Source organism: Phoenix dactylifera, chromosome 8 (assembly GCF_051530095.1).
Source record: "Phoenix dactylifera cultivar Ajwa chromosome 8, Ajwa_hap1_PhDact_Kaust_v1.1, whole genome shotgun sequence".
Classification (NCBI taxonomy): domain Eukaryota; kingdom Viridiplantae; phylum Streptophyta; class Magnoliopsida; order Arecales; family Arecaceae; genus Phoenix; species Phoenix dactylifera.
This window is the reverse complement of record NC_143197.1, coordinates 14,319,280-14,343,802: the sequence shown is the minus strand read 5'-3', so window position 1 is coordinate 14,343,802 and position 24,523 is coordinate 14,319,280. Positions and strand designations below refer to the sequence as shown.

At 41.6% G+C, this 24,523-nt stretch overlaps 1 protein-coding gene and 1 long non-coding RNA gene across 5 annotated transcripts; one reads left to right on the top strand and one right to left on the bottom strand.

The window, feature by feature from the left end:
* Window positions 1-124: 124 nt before the first annotated feature.
* Window positions 125-4,451, top strand: LOC148702685 (uncharacterized). Its single transcript, XR_015968009.2, has 2 exons — window positions 125-1,164; window positions 1,242-4,451. It is a non-coding gene; the product is annotated as an uncharacterized LOC148702685 (long non-coding RNA).
* LOC103695627 (uridine 5'-monophosphate synthase / UMP synthase (PYRE-F) (UMPS)) lies at window positions 3,005-19,174 on the bottom strand. 4 transcript variants are annotated; one of them, XM_088702882.2, is made up of 7 exons: window positions 18,152-19,149; window positions 17,531-17,614; window positions 4,846-4,928; window positions 4,644-4,731; window positions 4,297-4,551; window positions 3,950-4,018; window positions 3,712-3,850 (listed from the first exon to the last, which is right to left on the bottom strand). In XM_088702882.2, the coding sequence occupies exons 1-6, from the start codon at window positions 18,956-18,958 to the stop codon at window positions 3,998-4,000; spliced, it is 1,338 nt and encodes a 445-aa protein (XP_088559008.1). In that variant the 5' UTR covers window positions 18,959-19,149; the 3' UTR covers window positions 3,712-3,850; window positions 3,950-3,997. The 4 variants fall into 4 exon arrangements, with proteins under 4 accessions (XP_038972952.1, XP_038972953.1, XP_088559008.1 ...); XM_039117024.3 differs by lacking the exons at window positions 3,712-3,850; window positions 3,950-4,018 and adding an exon at window positions 3,005-3,393 and having other exon boundaries at window positions 18,152-19,174; XM_088702881.2 differs by having other exon boundaries at window positions 3,720-4,018.
* Window positions 19,175-24,523: the final 5,349 nt, after the last annotated feature.

Sequence of the window (24,523 nt, the reverse complement as noted above, 5' to 3'; positions counted from 1 at the left end):
GCATGGCCCGGCACGAAAACAGTAACGGGCCGTGCTAGGCACGGCTCATAAAAGGGGGTCGGGCTGAGTTAAGAATTTCTGGCCCACAGACCAAGTCTGGCACGGCCCATAAGGGCCTGGGCTGGGCTAAGCACGGCATGGCCCGCGACGAGCTCGATTCCGTCCGGAGGACCAAAAAGGAGGAGGAAAGCCGAGACTTCTCCTCCGGTTATCCTTGCCTTCCGTTTCTCTAATCCCCAGAGAGAAGCAAGTAGAAGGAGATCGAGTTAAAGAAGACCCCACCAAATGAACCCCGCTTTCTCCTTCCTCCTCCTCCTCTGCAACACCCATCGATAGCCAAACCCTAACCCTCACCCTAAACCTAATCCCCAAACAGAAGGAAAAGGAATAGAAGAAGGAGAAGAAGAAGAAAAGGACGACGTTTAGGAGACGAGGAGATGCCTTCTAGGTCCTCAGCGAACCTTCTGGACCTGGCCGCCGCCGACTCGGACTTCCCGTCGTCGCCCCGCCACCCGTCCCGCCTCCCCCGTGTCATGGTGGATCCGTGCATACTCTCCACCACCGGCGCCGCGACTCCCCGCCGGCCTCGCCGTCGCCGCGGCCGCCGCAGCGCCGAATCATTGTTTCGCACCACCTCCCCATCCGCGCGACCCCCGACTCCGCCGCTCCCTCCGGCTGGTCTTTCTCCTACGATCCCGACGCCCTCGTCCTCCAACTCCGCTCCGGCCTCCCCGCCGGCGTCGAGGTCCTCCACGTCAGCACCCTCCGCGGCCTCCCCGATGGCCTCGATCCCGCCCACCATGACGTCGTCGCTGCCCGCCTCCGCCGCGACTTTCGCTGCCCGCCTCCGCCGCGACTTTCGCTGCGTCCCCGTCCTCCTCCCCCCCGACCTCCACGACCGCTTCTACCATGGCACGGCACGACCCGTGCCGAGCCCGGCATGGCCCGCCACCTCACGGGCCTAGGGTCGTGTCGGGCTTAGCCTTTAGGTTAAGCGGGCCGTGCCAGGCACGACCCGTTTAGTAACAGGCCGGGCCAGGCACGGCCCGTTTGGTCTGTGGCCCGGTGGGCCTCGGCCGGGCCCGGCACGGCCCGATGCCCATCTCTATCTGGAAGGTGGCATGGAGTTGCTTACTGACTAGGTGTTTGTTAGCCCGACAAGAGGTGCGCATCACTCAGTGTTGCGAGGTATGTACGGATACCGAGGAGACTATTAATCATGTCCTCTTGCGCTTTTCCAGGGCTAGGGACATATGGAGTAGGTCACCTGTTCCACTGTCCCTCGCGGTGAAGTTGGTACAGGATTTTGATTCATCGACTGAGAGCTTCCATGCGGAGTCCTAGCACTGTGGAGGCGGGGATTTTATGAGCATACCTGGTCTATCATATATGGTTGGCCAGGAATGCCAGTCTATTTAAGGGCAGGAGGTTATTTCCGAGGATGGTGGTGGACAGAGCAGCGCTTCATGCGGGGGAGGTCACCACTGTTACTACTAAATTCACTTATGGGTGGGCCAGAGACATCTGGGATACTCATTCCGCTGTCATAGTGTCCAGATTTGCCCTTATTTCTTGGGTCCTCCTATTCCTTGATCATCTCAAAGTGAACTTCGATGGCAGTGTATCAAGGGACCGAACGTCAGGAGAGGTCCGATTTGTGATCAGAGATCACCTCGGCAGGTTGATAGCAGCGGGCGGTCGTCGTACGCTTGGTCATACTGCAGTTGGTGCTGAGCTACGAGTGGCTTGGGAAGGCATCTCCTTTGCGAGGCGGGTACTGAATGCTGAGTGTATATGCCTCGAGAGGGACTCTTCAGTGGTGATTGATTGGGTGCGGGGAGTAGACAGATATAGTGATGATCATCCTTTTATCCGCGACACCCGTAGACTGATTCAGGAGCTGAGCTCTTTTTTGGCACTACATGTATTTCGGGAGACGAACAGTGCTGCAAACTGGATCGCCTTCTTTGTTGTCCAACACTCCGAAGAGATCATCTGGACTTTCTTGGAGGATATTCTCTCTCCCTTGTACTCTTTACTTTTTTTTGATCTGACAGAATGTACTCACCTAAGAACTATATGAATTGCCGTTTTCACGACAAAAAAAAATAAAATAAAATAAGGATGAAGAATTTGCAACATGTGTTGGTTAAGGGAACAAGCCATCTGGAGGATGGTCTCTTGACGAGCAGTTCAATGCTACTCTACATGGGATCAGTGTTGACACCTATATCAGCTTTTAAGACCTACATCGACCTACATCCCACCGCACTGTAAATAATTGTCATGCAAGACGGGAGCTAGAACCCGAAAGGAGAGGAAAAAGCTAATGCTAGAGCTCAATAGCCTATAACTTCAGCAAGCCGTAAGTGTGGCCTGTTCCCACTCACAGTAGCACTGCTGCAACATCCGTTCCATTGCATAAATGAGGTCCTTTTGGCTCCATCATCACCAGACACCATCAGCACCAGAAACTCTGAACCCAGATCAATGTCATTGCAGCTCTCTAGCAGCTAGCTGGCCAGAGTTGAGGTGGCAGTGCTAACCATCAAGAGCGATGGGTAAAATGGGCAATCTGTTGGAAAGAAAGCAAAGCAGCCACAAGAGGGAGACCAAAGTACTCAACTATTACTGTGGCAAAGTCAAAATTTGGCCACACATGCTAACATCTGGAATGGTGCATCTCAGAATGCCTGGAAGCAAAAGGCTGTACGATACACCAAAAGCTAGGATTGCAGATGAATCAGCTTAACATATGCTTATCAAGGACCAAGTGCGGGGGGAAATAACCATAATATGACCCCCTCCATGCGGTTGGCAACAATGAGTTTTCCCAAGAAACAAAATTTCCAGTGGATAGGCTTTGGAAAGTTCAATTCTCCTCATGAAAATATAGCCACGTTTGACAAAACAAAGTAAAAATAAATATTTGCATGCAACACAGTTAGAAATAAAATGAGGTCCATGCTGGTAAGGTTAGAAAGCACTCAAGTCACTTGGCATCTGAGCATGGAATTAGTTCTGATATTACTTAACCCAAGTAGCCGTTTTTTGATAAGGTTTGCAGTAAAACATTAACATGCATCAGATAAGTCAATCAAAAACAACATGAATCATCAGGCTGCAGGTTTTCTGGCTGCTGTTATGATGAGCATGGGCCATAATGATACCGAATCAAGAGCTGGATGACAAACAAAGATGTAGTCATCCATGAAAAAGTTTATCGTGTATAAAATATATGAGCAAAATTTGAAGCCAGAAGTCTCATAAGCAACTGGCCTTATAGGCATCCCAGCCTTGAATTCGATACACTCTAGCTGCTTCAGCTGGATTGGCCGCCTTGATAATTCCACGGCCAACAATGATGATATCACTACCCCTATCATGGATTACCTGCAAAGCAGTAAAAATTCATTGCAGAAGCAAATAAGAACTCCACAATAAAAAATTTGTTACAATTATAAGTTCCTAAACAGCTCGAGAACCTATAGAAAAAAAATACTTTCACCACTGCACCTGGATCAGATAATAACTTCTTTTATGCTTATTGTTACTTCTGTTTATATGATGTCATCAAATAAATCACTCATGACCTTAAAACCAGTAAGGCAAAATTTTCTTTGCTGATTGTTCAGTAACGCAAGGGGGAAAAAATTCAACCTCAAAGCAAAATCAAATTCTAGTAAATAAAATTATAATGAATCAAGAACCTGCTTGAACACATTATATTTCTGATTTGTCTGCTTAATCTGCTGCTATCATTGAGGGTGGGAGAAGAACACTAGAATCAAAAAAGTTGCTTCTTCAGGGTTCCATAAAGTTCCTATAAACCCCAGAATACTTTTGTATCCTGTGCGATTTCCATATAGTGTTCAGGAGGTATTAGAACCTATTTCAATGATGCAAGCCAAAAGAAAATATTTAACCCAATAGAGGTAGGCTATGGTACTTGAAAGAATCTGCTTTAGCCTCCATAATGGCAACATCTTTGGAAACATTAAGACCCAACAAGGCAGGCCTGCCATGTAAAAAGGAATGTAGTAAACCAACCATCCAAGAAAAATCTACACATCTAGGCACATTATACTTCAAAGTTCTAATTTAATTTCTAGTCTAAGGTTTCTTCCTCTGGTATAAAGCTCCTTTTCTAATGGCTGGTCTAGTATCAGATTTACAAGGCAGGAGGACAAAATATTTGAAGCATAAGAAAATCAATCCCAACAATGTTCTGATATGCCAATGAGTACAATCAATCCACAATAAATCAGAAAATAACACAATAAGGGTAAAACTCACTGAATGAGGTGTGTTGTACTGCTGGCCTAATGAATCCCCTCCAGAAACCATTTGAACTCCTGGTGTGGCATGGATGAATGCTGGATCTACTGGTCCCCCTTGCCATGATGCTGGATTCACTGATATAAATCCAATGACAAAATCTGAATGTTGCTCGGCTATTTGGACTGCAGCAGATGTGTAATTGCCCGTAGCTAGGTTACCGGATGAGCTCATTTCAGCAAGCAACAAGAGTCCCCTACCTCGAGGTAAGCCCTTTGAACATCAAACAAAAATATGCACAATAAAATTAGGGGCAGGTTACTTCTTAAAACACAGGCAAGGATCAGTTAGTAGGCTCAGACAACCTTCAACTTCAGACCATCCACAATTCCAGGCCCAGATATTATGTGCGCATTAACAATATCTGCCCAGTCCAAAATGCGGAATATGCCTCTGAAGAAATAAATTCAAGAATCTAATGTTAAACAGAAAATATTGACAATTACGAGTCAAAGAAAATTAAGATAAACAAGTAATATGCATTACAATAACAAGAATCTATCTCACCCCTCATATTGCATGGTTACAGTATTTCCAATGTCGGCAAACTTACAGTCTTCAAATATCAGGAAGTTATGCCTTTCTGCAATCTTCAGCCAGATACAAATAACTCATCATAGCCGACTTGGAAAAATAATATGTACATTCTTGATATAGGAATCACTCTAAGATAGAGATAATTTGACATCATTCAAATAACTTAATGGTTATTTACTGGATTATGACAAAAAGAGTCATTTATTGCTAATGGTAAAAACTGGAAACTATAAGAATGATTAGCTCATATATAAGTTCCTCTGTAAGTCAAATAAACTCCAATTTACCTACCTTTAGAAAGCTTAAGAGCTAATCCAATGTTTAAAAATGTAAACTAACCCCCAAAAAATCAGTTTATAAAAGGTTATCTAGAAAGAGGCAACATATACTTCCCTTGTATTAAGGGCAAAAACAGCTGAAACTATGGTAAGTACACATATCATCTATTATCAATGAAATTATGGTAAGCCCCCAAATTGATAGTAATAGCCACTTCAGAACTAATGCGCAATCAAATACTGTGTCCCTTCAAATTCTTTCCTCCAACCACATCCAAGAAGCTACAGTAGGCCTTGCTCCTGATTTTGTTTACATGACGTTCTGCACAAAAATCAACCTATGTTCTACTCCATAACCCAAACCCCCATGTCTTCATATGCCAGTTCAACTATCTACCCACCCTTCTTTGCAACAAGGCACCTGATAAGTGAATAAAGCCCACATGATATGATATATTTAAGATTATATTGACAATAAACCCAATATTTGTTGAATTTATACCTAAGCCCCTCATAACTTTTCAAAACTAGCTATAAAAAAATCTTGATAAATGGGAAACCATATATAAATTCCTATTTTAACAAATACTGAATACTTCCATGTATCACCTCCTAAATTCCAATCTATAAATTTCTTGATATGAATACCTGTTGCCCAAGGTGACAAGCCAAGAGGGGGGGGGGGGGGGGGGGTGAATTGGTTTCTCTTATTTTTAACTAACTTACTTATGTTAATTGATGAGTTAGTGAAATAAACAAATCACAATACAAACAATAAGAAGTATAGTGGTTCGGTGCTCTCCTTAGCACCTACATCCACTCCCCAAGCGACCCCTTGGGAATTCACTATAATCCCGCGGATTACAGTTGGATTGTTTTCCGGGCTCACAATCCAAAAACCTTTACACTTTGGTTTTCCGGGTTCACCAAAAACCTATGTTGGTTTTACGGGCTCACCAACGAACCTATGTTGGTTTTACGGGCTCACCAACGAACCTTTACAATTGGTTTTACGGGTTCACCAATCAACATATTCCGTTGGTTTTGCGGGCTAACCAACTAACCTTTACAAGGAGTTTAATAAACAAAGAAAGAAGATTTAAGCTCCTAGATAAGCAAATATAACAATATAATCTACAAAGAAGAGTTTAGAGAATAGTTATCGCTTGATGTGACTTCTCTCTTCTTTGTCAAGGATGCTTCACTCTTCAAGGGTGGATGGAGCTCTTAATGACTCTTTGAATCTGCTCAACCACTTTCTTTTGACTCTTGAATGAAGCACTTGGATGAAGAAGATTAGGGCACTTTCTCTTTCTTGTGTACACTTTGATATTCTTTGGAAAGGATGTTCTCTATGATGAATAGTGCCACTTTAAATAGTTTTCTTCATCCATTGGACAAGCCCCAATGGTTAGAATTCAAAAACTAGCCGTTACTCACTGTTGGAAGGACAAAAAGTACTTCTGCAGAACTAGCCGTTATGCTTCTGCCCGTGTTTGGGTCGGCTCAACCTGTCCTTGGGTCGACCCAACTTTCACTTGGGTCGACTCAAACTTTCCTTGGGTCGACCCTCTCAGAACCACAGAAACTTGCAATTCAGCCTTCCTTCACTTGGGTCGACCCAACATTTCTTTGGGTCGACTCAAGGTTCAGTTGGGTCGACTCAACTTCTTCTTGGGTCAACCCTCTCAGGGTTTCCAGAGAACCTTTTCTATCATCTGTTCTGTCTTGCCTTTGGGTCGACCCTCTCAGGGTTTGGGTCGACTCAAGCTTGGGTCGACTCAACTTCATCTTGGGTCGACCCTCTCAGTATTTCCAGAGAACCATTTTCTGAGTTGTTGAGAAGCTTGAAGTTTGGGTCGACTCATGCTTTCCTTGGGTCGACCCAACTTACTGTTCATATGTGCCATTTTTGCATAAGTGTGCCAAATGCTTTCTTGATGTGCCGGGGTCGACCCAATCAACCTTGGGGTCGACTCAATCCACACTTTGCTGCAACTCAAGATTAGATTCATCCAAGTAAACAATGAAATGCATCTTTAACTTGTTATACAAATATACTGAGAGTAACAGACTTATAAATGAAGTATCGAATTAACTTATAACATACTCTCGATTATTGCTTGTTAATCATCAAAATAACACTATCATCCTCAATCTCCCCTTTTTTGATGATTACAAAATATAGAGTATGAGCCTATTGATACTTATCTTAAAATCAGTTTTAAAAGGGCTCAAGTTGCTGAATTTCAGTTTTTCAAATATGAGAGTGAAGTCTCCCCCTATTTCATCCAAATATTTCCAATTTAACTTTTTGAATTGCTCCCTCTTTCATTTATATTTCATTAAAGATAAAACTCCAAAAATTCGAGATAAAGCATGAGTTTCAGGTTATGTATCGAGGTGTGAAAGGTGCGTGCCAAATTCTGAAATTCTATGTGCCAAATTCTGAAATTTAATAGAAATTTTAGATTTGATCATTCTCATTGTTACAAATTGCTCCCTCTAAGATGTATATGCTTTTCCATTATAATTTTCAATTTGTTTTACAAGTTATTTCTCTTTTCTTACACAACTTATTTCTCTTTCTTTACTTCTCCCCCTTTTTGTTATCATCAAATAGGTGCATGGGAATAGACACAATAAATAACAAACATTCAAACTTCATTGATCAAAATAGGAACATTTTAGTACAATCATGCCAAAAACAAAAGCAAATACAATGTTCCTCAATCAAAGTTCAAAGTACATGATAAACACAAAATACATATGAGAACTAGATACCTATCCTAGGCTCTAAACAGAAATACTAATATCAGCCTAGGGAGTATCTAATGGTTGGGATCTAGTCCTCATCCTCCTAGTGTACGTGGCGAGGGGAGGTCGAGCCTGGTGAGACTGAGTCTGTCGTGGAGCACGATGAGCTGGATGACTCTGTGCCGAAATCTCTGACTCAGCAGCCTGTGGCACAGATGGTCCATGAGTCTCTCTCTCCGTAGAGCTCCCATCTGCTCCCTCAGATCACTGATATCAGCAGACATGATGTCTAATCTGCTCGTCAGCCCATCAGTGATAGTCCTCGCCTGAGCTGACAAAAGCTCTGTCATCCTACTCCAGAACTCATCTGTATCTCCCGCAGGAACAGATGACGATGGTCCAGCCTCTGAAGGTGCAGTAGGATGATCCATATGCTCCTCATCCTCAGGGATAGGGTCTCCAATATCTGGTGCATCACCCTCTGGTGCATCACCCTGAATCCCTGCTCCAGTATGAACCCACTGCCCGTTCACTTTCTCATAGCCCATGCGTATAAGTGATCGTGCAGTGTATGTATCAGTATGAAGTAACTGCCTGGAGATCTCCCCCTCGACAGATATGTCGTGCTGTCGGAAGATCAAGATGAGTATCATACCATAAGGCAGGGATACTCTGGAGTTGCAGATCACCTTCCTCATCTGCCTCAGGATCATGGCCGGGAGATTCAGGGGAATACCCTGAATAATATGCTCCATCACTATAGATCTCGCTCTGTGATGAGATCGAATCTCCCGCTCTTCGGAAATAAAATCCTATTTATGATGCTGAGCAATAACCTCATTTCTGCAGAAAGAGAGCTTGCTATTACCTTCTCCGAAAAGTCGAAGTCTTCATTCTCCATTATCAACTGCAGGGCTCTCATCTTGTTTTCAGGCTTTTCTGGAGTGGCTCCTTCGCAGGGAAGATGAAGCAACTCACTCAAACTCTCCTCGGAAACTCGAACCCTAACTCCTCGAACTTCCGAAATGAGCCATCCCATTCCAGTTTTGAGGAAGGCATAGAACTCCCGAACTAGTCCGGGGTAGATCATCACATCTAGGGAGCAAAGATACTCCCAACCTTGCCTTCGGATCCATTCCCCCAAACGGAACCCTTCTTGATCAAAGAACTCGGAATGGATCCTTCTCCCCGTTGTAACCAGTCTCCCCGCAAACTTTGCAAGTTGTACTGAGGGGGAAGGAGGAGGTGGCTCTGCACGTGCCTCACGTTGTGGAGACACTGTAGATGGCTCCGTAGCATGTCTTTCCTCACGTTGGATCCGTGAGACTCTTCCGGATCTCTTGGCTACGGCTCTTTTGGGTCCCATTTCTCCAAGATCTTGAAGTAATCTAGCGTTTGTAGTTGATTGGAGGAGTTTGGAGTGTGGGGAATAGAGTTTTCAGAAGAGGATAAGGGCAAACAGTGCCCTAAAAAAGCTCTCGGGTCCCCCTTTTAACAGTGGGGTCCCGACGTTGGGTCGACTCAAGAATTTTCTTGGGTCGACTCAACGTTGGGTCGACCCTATTCTGGGTTGGGTCGACCCAAGTTCAGAATTTTTTTTTTCTTCTTTTTTGCTTCTAAAAATTTTTCTTGCTTCCAATCCTTATGAATTCTTTCTGGGACAATGATACATGAGTTGGGAATCTATAGATGACAATTTTGACTCATGTTTCATGGATTTTTAGAAATGGGAGGAATGTATCATGAGACTGCTTGCTCCCTTTTATATCTCTTCAATAGAAATGATCACATATGCCTAATTCCCTCCTTAGCGTGCAGAATCTATCTTCACTTAAGGGTTTTGTAAATATGTCAGCTAATTGTTTTTCAGTGCATATATGCTCAATACATATGTTTCCATTTTGCACATGATCCCTAATAAAATGATATCTTATTTCTATATGTTTGGCTTTAGAATGCTGAACCGGATTTTTAGTAAGGTTGATGGCACTAGTATTATCATACTTAATAGGAATATTATCTAGCTTAACTCCATAGTCCTCTAGTTGTTGCTTAAGCCATAGTACTTGAGCACAACAACTACCAGCAGCTATATATTCAGCTTCAGCTGTTGACAGTGCCACTGAATTCTGCTTTTTGCTAAACCATGATACTAAGTTGTTTCCTAAGAATTGACATGTTCCACTAGTGCTCTTCCTATCTAATTTGCATCCAGCAAAATCAGCATCTGAGTATGCAAGCAAATCTAGACAGGAGTCTCTTGAGTACCATAATCCTATGTTCGTAGTTCCTCTTAAATATCTAAGGATTCTTTTAACAGCACTTAAATGTGACTCCTTAGGATCTGATTGGTATCTAGCACATATTCCTACACTAAATACGATGTCTGGTCTACTAGCAGTAAGGTAGAGCAAGGATCCAATTAGTCCTCTATAAAGCTTAATATCAATACTCTTTCCTTTTTCATCTTTGTCTAGCTTACTAGTAGGATTCATTGGAGTGCCTACTCCCTTATGATTTTCATTCCCAAACTTCTTTAGTATTTCCTTTGTATACTTAGTTTGATGAATGAATATACCTTCTTTAGTTTGTTTGATTTGTAATCGTAGAAAGAAACTTAGTTCTCCCATCAAACTCATTTCGAATTCTCCATGCATTAGATCAGCAAATTCTTTGCAAAGAGTATCATTTGTGGCACCAAAGATTATGTCATCTACATATATTTGTACCACTAATAGATTTTCGTCCTTTCTTTTGAGAAACAGTGTTTTATCTACATTTCCTCTACTAAAGTCATTATTAAGCAGAAATTTGCTTAATCGATCATACCAAGCCCTAGGTGCTTGCTTCAATCCATATAATGCCTTATGTAATCTAAACACATGATTTGGCAATTCATGATTCTCAAAACCAGGAGGTTGCTCTACATATACTTCTTCCTCTATAAAACCATTTAAGAATGCACTTTTTACATCCATTTGATACAATTTGAAATCCATGAAACATGCAAATGCTAGAAGTAATCTAATAGCCGCTAATCTAGCTACAGGAGCAAATGTTTCATCAAAATCTATCCCTTCTTCTTGATTGTATCCCTTAGCTACAAGTCTAGCTTTATTTCTTATAACTAACCCATTTTCATCTAATTTATTTCTAAAGATCCATTTTGTTCTAATTACAGAGTTATGCTTTGGTCTTTCAGTTAATGTCCATACATTACTTCTTTTAAATTGATTTAATTCTTCTTGCATGGCATTTATCCAATTAGTATCTTTTCAGCTTCTTCATAAGTCTTAGGTTCTAATTGTGAAACAAAAGCAAGATAATCATTCAAATTTCTGAGAGAGGATCGAGTTCTTACCCCTTGAGATGGATCACCAATGATTAAGTCTTTAGGGTGTCCAGATGCATACCTCCATTCCTTTGGCAAGTTTTGAGATTGTGGTGGCACGCAATCATCTCCCTTATCTTGAATTGGCACGTCATCAATATTCAACTTTTCAAAGTTAATAATTCCTGTATCATCATCAAGAATATTTTCTTTCCTAGCAGACTCACTATCAGACTCATCAAATATGATATTAACTAACTCTTCGACTACAAGGGTTCTTTTATTGAATACTCTGTATGCTTTGCTAGATGTGGAGTATCCTAAGAAGATACCTTCATCTGACTTGGCATCAAATTTACTTAGATCCTCCTTACTATTGTTTAAGATGAAACATCTACATCCAAATACTCTAAGATATTTAGCAGTTGGTTTCTTATTCTTCCAAAGTTCATAAAGAGTTTTCTTGGTTATTGGTCGTATTAAAACTCGATTTAGAATATGGCAAGCAGTGCTTATAGCTTCAGCCCAAAAGTACTTTGGAAGATTTGACTCACACAACATCGTGCGTGCTATTTCTGCCAATGTCCTGTTTTTCCTTTCAACAACCCCATTTTGTTGAGGCGTTCTAGGTGCTGAAAATTGATGTGAAATACCATTTTTATTACACAATTCTTCAAAGTGTTGATTTTCAAATTCAGTACCATGATCACTTCGAATTGCTACTAAGGTGAGCTTCTTTTCATTTGTGATATTATTATAAAGTTTCAAGAATTCTGAAAATGCTTCATTCTTATGTGCCAAAAATGAAACCCATGTATATCTTGAGAGATCATCTACAATAACTAGTCCATACTTCTTCCCTCCTAGACTCGCAGTTCTAGTGGGTCCAAATAGATCCATGTGTATGAGTTCAAAAGGCCTAGTTGTTGATACTATATTCTTTGATTTGAAGGATGATTTAGTTTGTTTTCCCAATGAGCATGGTCCACAGATTTTGTCCTTTTCAAAAATCAACTTTGGCACATCTTTTATTAATTCCTTATTGACTAGTTTTGATATTAATTCCATACTAGCATGTCCTAGTCTACGATGCCAAAGCCAACTTGTTTCATTTTTCTTTTCTTCATTAGTAATTAAGCATAATCCATTTTTCTTGCCTAAATCATGTAGATCTACCATGTAAATATTTCTTTGCCTTTGTCCTACAAGTACAATGCTATTATCTTTAGAATTTGTGATTATGCATACTGATGCTTCAAATGTGACTTTAAATCCTTTATCACAAAATTGACTTATGCTAAGTAGGTTATGTTTCAAACCCTTAACTAATAAGACATTTTCTATGAAAATAGATGGAGTAATGAAAATTTTACCCTTTCCAATGATATACCCTTTACCATTGTCTCCATAGGTTACTACTCCACCCTTCTTAGATTCCAAGGTGACAAATTGGTCTACGTCACCGGTCATGTGTCTTGAACAGCCGCTATCTAGATACCATCGTTTTTCCACTTTATTAGCTGCAGGACACCTCTGCAATAAAGATCAAGAAAGAGCTTTAGGTATCCAAACTATGTTGGGTCCTTTAGGGTTAGTACTTGATGTTCCTTTTGGAACCCAAACTTTCTTGAATTTAATCTTATGATTATTACTCAATTTGTTTTGACTGGACTTTCTATAGTTACATTCATATGCTTTATGTCCTAATTTATTGCAGCAATGACAAGTAATATTTTCATTTTTAGCTTTAACAAAAATGTTCTTTAAGTATTTTTGTTTCCTATTTGTTTTGTAACCTAATCCAGCCTTATCATATACAGCTTTTTGACTATCAAGAATCATATTTAATTTGGTTGAACTAAGTGTAAACTTATCTACTAAGGATTTATATTTTTCAGCATCTTCTTTTAACTTGACATTTTCAGCAATTAGATTCTTGGTTTCATTTGTGAGTTTCCTACTTAATGTTTCATAGTTATGAAATAGTTTTAACTTATCTTTAATAAGAGATTGATTTTCTTTTTTTAGAACTTTATTTTTATTGATTAGTTTTTTTATGTTCTTCCATTAGTTCTAAAAATGCATCATGTAATTCATCAACAGTAAAATCACATTCAAGTTCAGAATCTACCTCATCGTCATTGGCCATATGACACATTTGGGCCGTCTCTTGATGATCTTCCTCTTCTGAACTTGACTCCTCACTTTCACTCCATTCAGCCATGAAGTTCTTCTTTTTCAGTTTTCTTGCCATCCATTTCAATTCTGGGCAATCTATCTTATAATGCCCGGGTTTGTTACACTCATAACAAATAGGAGTTTCTTTTTCCTTTTCTTTGTCCTTATCCTTTTCTTTGCTTGAGCTACCTTTGAAAAAGGGTTTCTTTTTATGAAATCTATTTTTACCTCTCATAAACTTTCTGAATTTTCTTCCAAGCATAGCCATTCCTTCTTCATCCAATTCATCATCATCTGAATCTTCCAACTCAGTTTGTTGTTTAGGGGTGGTAAACTTTAAGGCAATAGGCTTTCTTCTCTTGACCTCATCTTCTGAATTTTGCCTCATGGTCAACTCATGGGTCATGAGTGATCCTAGAAGTTCCTCTAATTGCAATGTGTTGAGGTCCTTAGCTTCCTGAATTGCAGTTACCTTGGCCTCCCAAACTCTTGGTAGAGACCTGAAAATTTTTCGCACCAATTCAGAGTTAGTATAAGACTTTCCTAAACTCTTAAGCCCATTTATAATTTCAGTAAAACGAGTAAACATATCAGTTATGGACTCAGTGGATTCCATTTTAAACAGTTCATACTTATGTACTAATATGTTTATTTTTGACTCCTTAACTTGATTAGTCCCTTCATGAGTGACCTCAAGTTTGTCCCAAATTTCTTTTGCGGAGATGCAAGTAGATATTCTATTAAATTCACTTACATCTAATGAACAGTAAAGTACATTAATTGCTTTTGCATTTAACTGTGCTAATCTTCTATCACTTTCATTCCAATCTATTTCTGGTTTGGGTATGATAGCGCCCTCTATATTAAGTGTGGGTGTGTGAGGTCCTCTAGTAATGATGTACCATAATTCATAGTCTAAAGCTTAAATGAATATCCTCATCCTAGCTTTCCAGTATGTGTAGTTTGTGCCATTAAATAGAGGTCTATTTGTGGATTGCCCCTCACTCATAGAACATCCCACTTGGGTTGTCATGATCTTTAACTCTTGATTGTGAGATCAATAAGTACTATTGGAGCACCTTGCTCTGATACCACTTGTTGCCCAAGGTGACAAGCCAAGAGGGGGGGTGAATTGGTTTCTCTTATTTTTAACTAACTTACTTATGTTAATTGATGAGTTAGTGAAATAAACAAATCACAATACAAACAATAAGAAGTATAGTGGTTCGGTGCTCTCCTTAGCACCTACGTCCACTCCCCAAGCGACCCCTTGGAAATTCACTATAATCCCGCGGATTACAGTTGAATTGTTTTCCGGGCTCACAATCCAAAAACCTTTACACTTTGGTTTTCCGGGTTCACCAAAAACCTATGTTGGTTTTACGGGCTCACCAACGAACCTATGTTGGTTTTACGGGCTCACCAACGAACCTTTACAATTGGTTTTACGGGTTCACCAATCAACCTATTCCGTTGGTTTTGCGGGCTAACCAACTAACCTTTACAAGGAGTTTAATAAACAAAGAAAGAAGATTTAAGCTCCTAGATGAGCAAATATAACAATATAATCTACAAAGAAGAGTTTAGAGAATAGTTATCGCTTGATGTGACTTCTCTCTTCTTTGTCAAGGATGCTTCACTCTTCAAGGGTGGATGGAGCTCTTAATGACTCTTTGAATCTGCTCAACCACTTTCTTTTGACTCTTGAATGAAGCACTTGGATGAAGAAGATTAGGGCACTTTCTCTTTCTTGTATACACTTTGATATTCTTTGGAAAGAATGTTCTCTATGATGAATAGTGCCACTTTAAATAGTTTTCTTCATCCATTGGACAAGCCCCAATGGTTAGAATTCAAAAACTAGCCGTTACTCACAGTTGGAAGGACAAAAAGTACTTCTGCAGAACTAGCCGTTATGCTTCTGCCCGTGTTTGGGTCGGCTCAACCTGTCCTAGGGTCGACCCAACTTTCACTTGGATCGACTCAAACTTTCCTTGGGTCGACCCTCTCAGAACCACAGAAACTTGCAATTCAGCCTTCCTTCACTTGGGTTGACCCAACATTTCTTTGGGTCGACTCAAGGTTCAGTTGGGTCGACTCAACTTCTTCTTGGGTCGACCCTCTCAGGGTTTCCAGAGAACCTTTTCTATCATCTGTTCTGTCTTGCCTTTGGGTCGACCCTCTCAGGGTTTGGGTCGACTCAAGCTTGGGTCGACTCAACTTCATCTTGGGTCGACCCTCTCAGTATTTCCAGAGAACCATTTTCTGAGTTGTTGAGAAGCTTGAAGTTTGGGTCGACTCATGCTTTCCTTGGGTCGACCCAACTTACTGTTCATATGTGCCATTTTTGCATAAGTGTGCCAAATGCTTTCTTGATGTGCCGGGGTCGACCCAATCAACCTTGGGGTCGACTCAATCCACACTTTGCTGCAACTCAAGGTTAGATTCATCCAAGTAAACAATGAAATGCATCTTTAACTTGTTATACAAATATACTGAGAGTAACAGACTTATAAATGAAGTATCGAATTAACTTATAACATACTCTCGATTATTGCTTGTTAATCATCAAAATAACACTATCATCCTCAATACCCAAAAGCGGAAGCCACTATTGGGCAAGAGTTTTGCATCCCACATTAATGAATTAATATTTACAAATAAAGCTCTTGCGTTTTATATTTATATTCATGTCCCATGACTCAAACTGTGTCTCCACCTGTTTTTTCCTTGTGCAAAACACGTCTAAAGAACGGAAATCTAGAAAGATTTTCTCCAACTGACAGAAAAATCCAAGAAATCTAGAAGGATTTTCTCCAATTGACAGAAAACTTCTAGCAAAAGTCTGAATCAAACTATCACCAGGTCAAACTGGACGGCAAGAGCCATGGGAGACATCATGCTTCATGAAGTAAATTTTACACCAAAAAAGTTCCTCCTTCATCCACCTCGTTGAAGCTATTTGAGACCTTGATTGTTTTACTTGCAATGTTTAAGTACAATGATCAACCTATAAAAATGCAATAAAACAAGAACTGCAAGATGACAAGCTAGAATTTTGGATTTCTATATCACCAGCTCTTTCTAGATAGTGCAGATGTTCGTTATTTGTTTAATTAACAAAATTCTTGTCAGAGTATGTGTGGTTCAATAGGTTAAGTGAAGATACCACGTAGATGTTACAGTAACTTAAAGTGTCAGATACGTATCTGCTGCCTTTAACATTTTATGCTAGTGGACTGATATATATAGCTTTGATAATATTGAGGCCAAAGTGTCATAAACTTACAAAGATCTCATGCTAGATGGCCAACTGAAACAGTGGGACAGAACAAGGTCCATTTCAACAGTATATAGAAACCTTGGTAGCAATTGTTGATAAGGACTCATAAAACCAGCTTTAAAGGACAAATAAAGCCCCTGGCTATGTGTATGGCAATCAAAGAGAATGAATCACTACAGAGGCATATAAACAATTACAAGTTATGCTTGGCAAATTAAAGAATGGATGAAGGGTGCAATAATATTAGCATTTCAGCACGTATAAGAAATGTTAAAGAATATATATACATTCTTTGGTCTCATTGACGCAAACTAAATACAATTAATACAAACTAGTCCTTGCCACATGCTCTATACATGACTTGATTAAAAGATAGATAGAATTGGTAACTATAACATAAAAGAGAGAAAATAAGACTTAGGAGTCCTGCAGCTGTGGAGGAGGGTTGGAAACAAAAACAGGGTGAAGAACACTGGATCCCACATTTGAAGCTATTATATAGTATATAAATAAAGACATGTCCATTAGCATCAAAAAATAAGAAAAAAAAGGGCAATTACATGGGGCAGTTATGGGTCCACATTAGTGAGATTAGTTTATACAGGTTTCTGTGTTAAATATATGTGTGTTGTATTTGTGTGCATCAATTGTTAGTTCACAAATGAGCACAACGATCACACCTTCCAAAGGAATATCAGAACTACATTGAATCTATGAATGATTGTATGGCTGTACATGCTGTTTGAATATTATCTAACATACACGAATCAAAAATATTACATAGAGTTCAAAAACTATAGTGGTTTATGTTGTTGAAGGGAGACATACTGAGTGGAGCTGAGAGCCAAAATCTGATGTAAAATCAGGCAATATATCCACATGTGTTTTCAACAAGCAAATCTCTGGTCCAATCTGCAGAAAAATCAAACAGATTGAACAAGTGAAGTACGTTTATCAACCATACAATGCTTCACCTAAGCTAACTAGTATCAGAATGATTCCTCTGTTTGTTACTAATCCAATAGAATCAATCATGCAAAAGAGACATCTGCGATGGAAAAACTAAAAATTGATAATCCACATGACAAGTAATCACAGATGAATCAAACTATCAAAAGAATTCTAATAACATTATTCAAATTAAATGAAACCCGAAATGAGACGACTACTATAACTATTTAAAAATTGTCGTTAACTCTTGGAAAAAGAATAGCTTAAACAAATCGTTTGAAAAGGCCACATACGTTTGTGCTAATGCTACATACATCTAGATCATCACTACAAGTATACATAATGCATTACAAAAAGGTTCTGACTTTCAAATCATCCATTATACAGTTCTGTTCTTTAAAATTTCAGCAGGCTAGAATCAATAATTAAAATACCAGTTGGTATCTCGGTAGGACAAATATGGATAAAAAGATGAAAACTTAATGCAAAAGTTCGCACCTTGTCGGCGATATCGAGCAGTTCCTTCGCAGTGGAGACATCCGCCGCAAAACAGAGATTGCTCTGCTTTTTCTCCATCACCTCAAATAGCCTCTTTCCCATTGGGTTTTTCGCCATCCCCGCCCTCTCCCCATACGAAACCCTAACCCTAGACCTCGGCGCCGCCGCCGCCGCCGCCGCCACGACGGCGACCCTTCGGTTGGCATCCAAAAACGCCCGGACCTCGGCGGCCTTCTCCATGGACACCCTCCCGTGGGTGACGAGAACCCGGAGGACGTCGGTGAGCGTAGTGAGCGAGTGGAGGCGGATGCCCTGGGCAGCGAGGTTCTCGCGGCCACCCTGCTCGCGGTCGATGACGACGACGGCGTCGCGCACCTCGAGGCCCTCGGCACGGAGCGGGGCAGCGGTCTCGAGGACGGAGGTGCCGCTGGTGACGAGGTCCTCGACGATGAGGCAGATCTGGCCAGGGCGGAAGGCGCCCTCGACGGCGCGGCCGGTGCCGTGGTCCTTGATCTCCTTGCGGCGCATGATCATGGGGACGGAAAAGGAGACAGAGAGGACGGTAGCAATGGGGAGGGCGGTGTACGGGACGCCGCAGACGAGGTCGAAGGCGGCGGCGGGGGCGGGGGCGGGGGCGGAAGAGGAGGAGGCGGCGAAGAGGAGGTCGGCGATGCCGGAGAGGAGGGAGGGGAAAGAAACGATGAGGCGGAGGTCGATGTAGATGGGGGAGGTGATGCCGGATTTAAGCTTGAAGCTGCCGAATTTGACCGCCCCGATCTCGTGGAGATCCAATATAAGTGCTTCCATTCTGACGAGTTTGGTGCTTGGTTCGCGTCTCACTGTTGTATCCCGGCCGACGCAGAAGACGAGGGAGGGGAAGATAGGAGGAGGAGAGGGAGAGCCACTGGGTGGGGCGCCGGGCGGCTATCGAGTGGGCACCATGGGCTTATTTCTTGTGAGGAATAAAGCGGAGGACGGCTAACGCGCCGCGTGCTGCCACGTTGGATTCTCCACTCCCCTTCGGCTGCAAATGAAACTCGTTCCTTTTTTTTTCTTTTCTTTTTTTTTCTCTACCGACAACTTACACTAATCTCGCATAAGTATTGCCTACAGAATCAAAAGCTAAAATGCTCCATAATGATAAAACGGCATTTGATATAGGGTGATCGTCCCAGGATCAAAGATGATGTGAGTGGAGGTGATGAGATCACCGTGTTTGGTTGCACCACGGTAATCCTACGTAGCGGTAATTCTAAATCACCTCCACTCCTCAAATCACCGCCCAACCCGGTGATGGGATCAAAAAGTTTCGGATTTCCCGGTATTCCACCAATTAGTAATCCAAGGTTCCAGACATTTATTAAATAAGAGAAAGACCCACCAGGGCAAAAATATTATACCCGTCCTTGAGGTCAGGAATCCAAGATCATCCCAGGGCAGTGATCCTGGGTTGAAAATTAAAGACAAAAATACCCCTTAATTTAGCCAAAAAATTGATATATCAATATACCATCAATGTAAATGTTATATATATATATATAATATTATATTGATATTATATATTATACTATGATATATTACTAATCATATTATTATTCTATTATTATTGAAGGATAATTTTAAATTATAGTAGAAATATATTATTTTCTTTTATATTTATATAATGAAAATATTTTATATATTACTCCTTTTTATCTTATTTTCCTAATCAAAATAATTATTAGTATTAAAAAATCTATTATAAGCATAAATAAAAATATTAATTCTATAATGAAAAATAACATATTTTTATAAGATTAATAATTTATAAGAGTAATAAATATATTTTTATAGAATATATTAATAATTAATATATTTTATATGATTAATCAATATATGATAAGGGCTACTAAAAGTAGAATATGCGACAAAATTATGGGCCTATTATAAGAACTAAAATATAGACTTACATTTTTGATTCATGAGAATTAAAATACATAAAAAATTCATCTAAGATATATTAGGGGCATTTGTGGTATTATGTGGTCCGAGATCTTGGATCTCCTTACTATATACTAAATAAGTTACTTATGGATACCTGGAGATTTTTAATCATTGGACTATGGCTTACCAAACATATTGATCTTAGATCACTGGAGATCAAATTACCCCAGCATTTAGATCATCGGGAATCTTAGATTACCGTGGTGATCCTGTTGGGGTTACCAAATGTCTCCTAAAGGAATATGTACATTTAGGGTCTAGAGAAACAGTCCAGAGTGATGAGTAGCAAAGGAGGTGACTCGGTCAACAGTTCTGTTCACCTTTCGAAACACATGCATAGCCTGGAAGATATCACACTCATACAGTAAGCGTCGGACATCCCCTGAGATCGGCTGATCGGTGAACCCCGCCCCCTTCCGTAGAATCCTCTCAACCATCTCCACTGAGTCCCCCTCCAGAATGATGCATCGAGCCTCCAGAACTCACCTGCCGGGCTTTCAGCCTTCTTGATCCAACTGCATTACTCTCGCATAAAAGACACCCTCTCATGCGGACCTAAGTTCCGCCCGCAGAACAGATGGCTCGAAGGTGTGCCGCCCTCCTGTCGCAATCAGCCTGGACTTGCAATCCCTAATCACAAAGGCAACACCGGCGTCTCCACTATCAGTCAAACTACCATCAAAATTCACCTTGAAATGGTCAGAGGATGGGGGCTTCTAGGATGTGAGCACATACCTAGGATCTAAAGCAGCAGTGGGGGAGACCCAGATATCCTTAGCTAACCCAGATGAAACAGTCACAGTAGCCTCGATGACCTCCTCGGCCAACCGGATAGCTCTATCCACCACAACCCTCAAAGGGCCCCTCCGACTCTTGAAGATCAGTCGTTCCTATTCAGCCAGATATGTGCGCAGAATCTATGGTTTTATTGATTTGCGATGGCCAAGAAGCCCTTTTCTCCGGCGATAGCGGTGAGAAAGTTGGATCCTCTTGCTATCTAAGTGCCTGCATGAAGGGGCCCAAATGGCACCGAGCATCTGGCAGGATATCAACGAGCCTTCAGACCCTCCTAGGTCGCTCGCACTGTAACAAAGCGTGATCCATGGTCTCATCCAACTGGCGCCCACAACACTGAGGTTGGATGCCTAGTTTCCACCTGCATAGCACCAATCTCGTCAGCAACCCACCTTTCAGAGGAACAGGGCCACCCTCGGATGAAGACCGAACCTCTAGATCCAAGCACAGTCCTGCCTCGAATGCTGCCCACTATGAAGGATGCAATAGATATCTTTCACTCTGACTCTAGGGTTGCATGACGTATTCCAAGCCCTCACATCTAGACAAGCACTCCCTAGAACTAGCAGCGACCAGACTCTCTCTGCGAGGTGTTCCCCAAACAGATAGCTAATCCGGCTGGTATCCCATCTTGCCCCCTTAGGGCAAAGAAGATCACAAATCCGAAGTCCGCCCGTGTCCTCAACATTGACCATGGTCGGCCAGAGCCTCACTAGAAGAGTGTCCATCCAAGGGTCCTCCACTACATCTACACTGCACCCATCGTCGATCAGTCACCTGAAGTTAGCCAAGGCAATGGGTACATACCTACAGATCTTCCGCCAAAGGAAGGAACACCTCCGGCCACTCTGAGCTACTTTGCTCGCCGTCACCGATCCATAGAGGGCAGTCATCACCTCACCCCAAAAGCACCACGGCTCAAGTACAAGTCTCGCCGCATTCCAAGCAATCAGCGTCTCTCTCCTCGTAAGAAAAGACTAGACACCCAGCCCTCCCTTGTGAGTCGACTGGCAGACTATCTCCCATGCCGACAGATGCACTCCATGACTGCCACCATGTGAGCCCTAGAGAAAGTTTTGGAGAAGTCGCTCAATTCTCATCAGCATAATCCTCGGGACAATATTGTTGGATATGAGGTATACCAGCGTAGAGCTCAAGACCGACTTAACTAGTGTCAACCTATCCAACATGGATAATGAGGCCGTCCTCTAGCCCTCCAGCCGCTCCTGGATACGCTGCCCCATGCTAAGGCACTCTAACACCTGTAGTCTCCTCTCCGTAATAGAGACGCTCAAATAGCTCCTCGGCCCCCTGATCTTCTCCTTCGCCCGAACTCCATCTTCAGACTGAAGCAAATGGTAGACTTGTGAAGGTTCACTCTTTGCCCTGATGCCTCGTAGTAGTCCTCCAGGACACCTCTGAAGGCCAATGCGTCCCTTGTCCTTGCCTTGACAAGGAGAAGGCAGACATTTGCAAATAAAAGATGGGAGATCAGCTGGGGCACTAGGGGCTGGCACATAGGCATCTAACTCCCGCTCTCGACAAGCAACTTGTAGGGTGCGAGATAACACATCAACACAAATGATAAACGAGTAGGGGGACAAGGGGCAACCTTGGCGAAGCCCAATGGCAGAGTGGAAGAAAGGCGACGATAACCTATTGATCAGGATGGAAAAAGACGGCCTCTGCACATAGCCAAGTACCCAGGCTATCCAGATTTTGTGGAAGCCAAAGCTCTCTAATACAAACCTAAGGAAGCACCAACAGACTCTATCATAGGTTCTCTTCACATCCAGCTTCACTGCCATGTAGCTCTATCGCTTCGGAGCACGTTGCAGATCCCACATCATCTCCTGGATAATCAGAACATAAAAAATAGGGTCACTGATTCATGGATAACATAAAGAATAGGGTCACTGGTTCATGAATAACATTAAACTTTAGGAACACACATTAGGGTCATTGATTCATAAGGCTGTAAATGGGTTGGGTCGACCCGAGACCCGACGCGGCCCGACCTGCGTAGATCCGACCCGACCTGAATTTTAGGACCCATGGGTCCGGGTCGGGTCCTAAAATTGGATCCGAATCATTTTCTGGGTCGGGTCTGGGTTCACCGAACGGATCTGACCCGACCCGAATGGATCCGAAGAGAGAAAGAAAGAGGGGGAAAAAGCAAAACAGAGTTTTTTTTTTCTTTTTTTTGTGTGGGTCGTGGCACTATTGGTCCATGAGGATCCTCTCTTGGTCTATTACACTGTTGATACCTTTGGTGTCTCGGTAGCAGGCTTTTTTTTCTTTTTTTCCTTCTGTTTTTTGGTTTCTGTTTTTTTTTTAACTTTTGCAGGGAGCAAGAGAGGGAACACCGAACTGAATATGGGTCATGTGCCAGTTTTCTGCAATGGAATTGGATTTTGGAAGAAGGTCTGGGATTTTTTTTGCCCTCGTGAGAGGGGAGCCGGGAGACACCAAGTTCCGTCCAATCAGTCATATGGACAAAAAATAGTGTGATATGAAATTTGGCTTGTAGACCGACTTACTTAGTAAGTCGGGGGTCATCTGTTCTGACTGGAGGTCAATTGCAAGTCTTTCAAGTCATGGGTCACCCATCACCTCATAATTATGATATGACCAAATTAGAATTGCCCAAATCCTTTCCCAAAAGCACACAAAATTGGACCCGATTTAGATCCGAACCCGATCCGACGCGGACCCGGATCTGACCCGGGCTCGACTCGGACCCGACCCGATCTTCAACCGAGTCGGGTCTGGGTCCAAAATTAGAACCCGAACAAAAAACCGAGTCGGATCGGAATCATCCAGGATCCGACCCAATCCGACCCATTTACACCCCTATTGATTCATGAAACAACTAGCATCATCAAATACAAAGAATATTGAAATACCAAATACACAAAACCCTAGATTCTTCTTATCTAATTGACGATTTTGGGAACAACCTCTCAGTTGAGTGCATTAGCACACCAGCAGGGCACAATTTCCACTTTGGTCGTGAAGATGGAAGGAGGGTACGAGTTGGGGAAATGGGAGAAATGGAGTCAAAATGGAGGAGGAGGAAATGAAAGGCTACAAAGATGGACAGAGGAGGGCTTAGTCGAACTGAGAGCCTAGTATGTCGGGCGCTTGGCCGAAATAGAAAAGGAAATGAGAGGGATTAGCTGGGCGCACACCTGGTTGTAATTTTTTCCAAATTTAATTTCTTTCCACTAGTAACCTTTGAGGGCAAATCGATTATTTCACACGTGCTGTTAATGGTGTTAAAGCTTGGAGGATAACTAGGCCATATTATAACTAAAACTAAATTTTGAGCTATGATTGAAAAAATTAAAATTTTTGATATTTAAATATTTCTTACAAAAAGTTGAAGAGGTATTGCTGTAATTTTTTTTATTATATAAGTAATTTTAAATAACGATGATTGCAATAGTTTTCCTTAAGTTATTGAGATATATAAAGAAAAAATATAATAGTTATTATTTTCCATTGTTTCTAATTTATTTTTATTTTAATGAACTATTATAGCATAAACAACTGATATCATTTACCTGTACTTTCTCTAGAGTAGGTCCAATT